The sequence below is a fragment of the Coffea arabica genome, chromosome 4c (assembly GCF_036785885.1).
Source record: "Coffea arabica cultivar ET-39 chromosome 4c, Coffea Arabica ET-39 HiFi, whole genome shotgun sequence".
Taxonomy (NCBI): Eukaryota; Viridiplantae; Streptophyta; class Magnoliopsida; order Gentianales; family Rubiaceae; genus Coffea; species Coffea arabica.
In genome coordinates, this window is record NC_092316.1 from 45,375,029 (window position 1) to 45,380,803 (window position 5,775).

Consider the following 5,775-nt stretch of genomic DNA (forward strand, 5'->3'; position numbering starts at 1 on the left):
TGATGGTAGAAATACATCTTTAAGCTATTGCATGTGGATGGATGGCTTGATATTGTTGGAAAATTTGAAAAGTGGGCTCTATGAATTCCCACACTTGGGTTGTTGCTGATTAGAGGATTAATGTTGGATTTAATGGTAGTTTTGTGGTTAAAATGATGGATTTATGGAGTATTATTGTTGGAAACTCAAAGTTGAGGTCATGACAAGAAATTTCCGAAACTGCCCCTGTTTTGTTCGGCCATGATAAGGCCAATTTTTGGTGATTTATTGGCGTGAACCTGATGTTTATATGTTATGTTATATGTGTAAAAATATTCATTGGAAAACATTAACGTTTAGATGGGCAAATGAATTTATTCGTGAACTAGGCAAGCTGGAAAATTATTTTCGGATAACCCTGTCCAGCGGTAGCATTTTGACCATAACTTTGTCCTCCGATGTCAAAATTGAGTACTGTTAGTGGCATTCGAAACTAGACATCCATAGCTTTCCAACGGTATAAAATGCGTATTCTGATTCCATGTGTAGGAGCCGAACCATTCGTTTTAAGATAGCTGTCCTGTCTCTCGGATCTGCTGGAATGGTTTGTAGAGGCAGCAACTTGAGGCTCAATTTCGAGCTGGTTGCTTGCCAAATTTCAGAATGTTTCCTTCTGTGAACTTTTAGTCCTATGAATGTATTTTCCAATGCCATAAACCATGCTCAATTCCGAGCTAAATTGACTGAGTTGTGACCAAAACAAGAGGACTGCCCTGTTTTGGAAAAACGTAATATTTGGACTGATTTGGGACAAAACCCGGGAGTGATCTTATTAATTGAAATTTTTGATGCTAAACCATTACCAAAGGTATCATGGATGTATCTTAGACCTTTATTTTACAAATGAACCATGGTTGGATAGCTTTCTTGGTTAAACGATTTGAATTGGGAAATGAAAGTCAAAAGGCAGATTGCCTTAGAAATTTTCCGGAACTTTGGATGATTAGTTAACTACCTTCCCGAGGGTATTTTTCCCTGAAATTTGATAGAGCGATACCTTTCATATAGGAGTAAAATACTGCCAATTTTAGTACCAATCCAAGTTCGTTTCGATACCTAATTAAATTTCTAGTGTTGGAGGTTCAAATCTGGAAATTCTTCTCCAGTCTTGAATTCCCCCAACTTTGAGCTACCGTATCTCGGTACTCGAAACTCCGATTCTTGATCTGCTTGCTTTTCTATAAACCTCACTTGCAACTCTAATTGAGTTACAAATTTCAGAGGCCGGTTTGCAACGTGTGAATCGTGCCGAATTTTCAAAGTTGGCCGAAATCCAACTTAATTCTGCTTTGTAAACCGAGTCTGTACCTTCAAGCTCATTTTTGAGCACTTTCCACTTCGGTTCATGGAAAAGTATCTTCTAGGAACTTATAGTACTTTCTAAGAGGTTTCCAACGGTATAAAGTTTTCCAATTCTTGACTTGTGCCGAGTGAGTTACGATTTTTCAAAGATTCATAATAAAACTGAAATTTTCCAATTTCAAGGAAATAGAGTTTTTCAAGAACTCTTTATTCTTTTGATATTATCTAAACATTTTATCCCCAATTTCCTAGATAAAGACTTAAATACTTTTGAACATTATCAAACCCCACTCGAACCTCGATTTACGAGTAATTGAGGTTCATTTTCACGGAATTCCCTTGATTAATGCTAGTGAACGATTTATTCCTCGATATTTGGGATGTGAATGATAAATTCACTATTATTTGCTCAGGCACACACGAGGACCTTCAAGAGGATTCCCCGGTGGACGTTTGAACTTCCCTTGACCTTACTCACATCTAATATTTGGTGAGTGTCAGGTGTATGTAAACTTGTTACATGTTTAATTGTTATTAATGATTGGAAATCTTGAAAGTGGAGTCGAGTGTGTACTTTACCACACTCGTTCTCATTAGAAATGAAATTTTAATGATTGAAATGCATTGAATGAATGATTAAAATGCATTGAATGAATGAAATGTATTGGTATGCTAGCTGCATACGTCGTTGGAGTAAATCTCCTCGACACACAAGTGCACATGGGGGACGCCCAAATCTCATTGGCCGACCTTGGACTCGAGCCGGCATGGGCTTGGTCGGGAACCTTGGCGAACCATGAGATATATAAGTTTGACCTAATGAGAGGTCTTGCTTGGCATACTCGAATAGTATCGCCACAAACTAATGACAGGCGGGCCCGATACAGGGGTATGTAAGGTGAAAGGGGACAGGTTAAGTGGAGTTCTACAGACTAAACCTACCCGATTGACGGAGTGTCAATTCGTGGAGGTTATTGCTCGTGCAAGTGGAACTCAGCTCCTGAGAGCTACTATATTCTTGAATTGTTTCTGTTTACTTTTCCCACTCGAATTGTTAATTATTGCTTGACTTGTAAATTGAGATTGTTATTTGAGCAATGTGCTTGCATGTGTGTTCTTGGCCTCACGAGCGTTTTGCTCACCCTATAGATTTGTTTTCCTTAACAGGACTGGATCCGGGGACGTATTGGAGAAACCCTCTTGATGTACTTTTGTTTAGGGTTTCTATCATCATTTTGTCTATGCCTCTTGGTTTTGGGTTGTACTTTTGTATTTGGAATGTAGCATTTGGGCATGAGATGAATTTGGGTTTAAAGTTGTATTTTGAACACCCGATGTACGGGTTGGATAATAGATGATCATGGTTAACTTGAACGCTTCCGCATCACTGTGTTTATGTTTTGTACTTGTGACTATTAGATTAGTTATAAGCTTGAATGTTTTGCGTGAGTCCTGGCGAGAGTTGGGCAGGCGTCCCGCAGATACCCTTTAGTTCGCCTTAGGGAGAAGTGGGGGCGTCACAAGCCATCTCCATAAAAGACATAAGCTCTACCCCCTTCTAAACACCAATCGGCCGCCCTCCATGCTTTTCATGGGGGGCCATAATGACATTAAAATCCCCTCCAATACACCATGGAAGGGATCTAGGCTTATCAGCAAGAAGATTTCGCCATAGTTCTCTTCACTTGTCCGAAGAACATTTGGCATGACCAAATGAGAAGATGACAGGACCAGGAAGCAAGGGATGCTGAATAGATAGGGAAATATGCTGACTTGAATTACATACAACTGAACAACTGAAAGGAGTGCAATAACAAACCCAAATGTCGTCCGATAAATTTGTAATAACTAAATCAAATGCTAGATGCATACGAATGAAGTCAATCTTAGACACATCAGTTTTGGGCTCACAAAAAACAGCAAACTTAACACCATACATCCGTATTAATTTTATCAATCTTCTAAGATTTGGGGATTTGGAAACCCCTCGAATATTCTAGAAAATTGCGTTAATCATAAGGCAAAACTTGGAAGGAGTTATAGGTTGGTGTTGCAGACCGCAGCTGTCTATCGGAAGGGAAACGCGCACGGACACATTTCCCTTGCCCTTTCCTGATTCCTTGCACACCATTAGTGACCGTATCTATGTTTAAAGCCTGGACCGACGGCTCCGCTATATCTTCCTGTCTCACAATCATCCAGGGAGATAAGTTGCCCGTCACGAGAGGCAGCTCAACATACATCTCCGCAATCTCCCCTTCCTTCGCTACGAAGCATGTCCATCACTCCTGTCCAGGCTGGTATCCGGGAGTTGAGCAGGCTGCCCATCACCAATTTCCCGCTGTTCGGGCTACAAAAGCTGCTGCCCGTTTCCCTGATCTGGCTCCTTGTGAAGCTCAAGGTTTAGACTCCCATCTGCAGCACCCATCACCCCACACACCAGGACGTCTGACCCATCACCTGCACTCGCAGCGCTGCCCATGGCAACAGGCTGCCCAGCTCCCTGTTGCGCACCAGCAAGTTGAGCTGCACACTCCGCCGCCCCAATCTGCTGCACTTTCTTCGCGGATCGCTACCCCTCGAGCGTATGCTCTTGACCCATCCCTGCTTCCTCTGTCGCAAATAACAAAATTGGAGCTGCATGGGTTTCCTTAGCAAAGATCTCCACCTGCGTCTTAGCGTCTACGACCATGGTTCGAAGTCTCGGCCGAGACCGAGACGATTCGGCCGAGTCGTCACCGTCTCGGCCCCTACCGATACGATACCGTGACGAAATGATACCGAGATACTTGACTCGCCGAGAAATCGGCCGAGACGTCACCACGACGGATTGACTCAGCCGAGTCACACCGAGTCACTCCGAGTTATCCCGAGTCAAGACAAGAAATCGGCCGAGTTACACCGTGACGGATTGACTTGGCCATTTCTTTTGCTATTTTTTATTATTTTTGTTTAGCATACTTGTTTTATATTATTAATAATTTTTAGAATATTAAATACTTTAAAATTTACGTCTCACCGAGACCGCGAGCAATATGCCGAAACATATGTGGAACGTTCCGGGCCGCGACCGTGACCGCGACCACGACTTTGAACCATGTCTACGACAGCTTGGGGAGCATGCGATGCCACCGTATGTAGTTTGGGTACCCGACGAGCGGCAAATTCCTCAGCGTTCCTTTTGTAATCACCAACAGAATGTCTCAACTGCCAACACACTGAGCAATATGAAGGTAAATCTTCTATGATGATCTGCTGCCAAAATCCAATCTCACCCTCCACTGCCACCCATACCTGCGAGCAGATAGGCTTCACCAAATCCACTTCCACACATACCCTGGCCACACTTGGCCGTGTGCCTGCCGACGTTGCTGCATCCAAGAACAATGGCTTCCCAACTGGAGAAAGGATGGAAAATAACGAGTGTTTATCAAAATAGTGTATCGGCAAAGCTGGTAAGGTCACCCAAACTGGAGCCAGAGATGATTCCTTCTGAACATGGAAGTCCCTTCTCCAGCGAAACACACGCATCGAAAATCTACCTAAGTGCCCAATCCCTTGTGTCCATAGTCTATTGAAATCTGTCTCAGTCGTGCACTTGATAAGCACATGGCGATAGTCCATCAGACCAACCGAAACATGGTCTCTCAAGTCCAGTGAAGCAAAGAACTTCCGGATGTCCTCCAATGTTGGCTGACCATGCGAAAACTTCCCCACCAAAGCCCATCGAAAAGGTGCTGCCAACCTGTCCGCATCCTCCTTGGAAAATATGATGGTAGCCTCACCCTTGTATGTTGTCGCAGGCCGTAACTGTATTGGTGACGATGAAGGCTGGGAGAACAACTGTGAGAAGGACTTCCTTGTGGAAGGGGATGTTCCTTGCCCCTCAGCCGAAGGTTGAAGGGCCGCCATGCAAGGCACCAATGGCAAGGAGAGAAAGCTCGGTCTGTAGGAGAGAAAACCCTAGCGAAAAAGTTGGTCTAGAATTTGCTCCTCTGCATTTCTTGATAAATTCTTGTAATATTAGCAACTTTGTATTGCTAAACTTTTTATGGTCACATTTATTAAGTAAAAATGAGTCGAAACAGTGGTGATTTTCAGTTTCATGCAATGGATATTTATATAGATCTTTCAGTTGCAGAAAGACACAATAACATTGCAAATGCACACAACAAAACTTCTAAATAGTGAAACAAAGATTGCTTTTTTGTTTTATGTAGTTATCGTAGAATGATAGTGAATTTTGCTATTAGGTAGTGTAAATTGGTTTCTTAAACACTTTCAATTTTATTTTCCATCATAATTTACCAAAAAAAAAGATTTCTAATACTTATTTCGATTCGTTAACTCACAACCACGTATTAATTATTGGTAATGTATGTATTAATTTAATTTTTTTTTCATCGAGGGTTTTGGAGTTGTTTGGAGAAAAAT

General features: G+C 42.2%; 1 protein-coding gene across 1 annotated transcript; it reads right to left on the reverse strand.

The window, feature by feature from the left end:
* Window positions 1-4,356: 4,356 nt before the first annotated feature.
* On the reverse strand, window positions 4,357-5,253 carry LOC113739205 (uncharacterized). The gene has a single exon (XM_027266441.1). It carries the CDS (start codon window positions 5,251-5,253, stop codon window positions 4,357-4,359), a length of 897 nt encoding a protein of 298 aa, XP_027122242.1.
* Window positions 5,254-5,775: the final 522 nt, after the last annotated feature.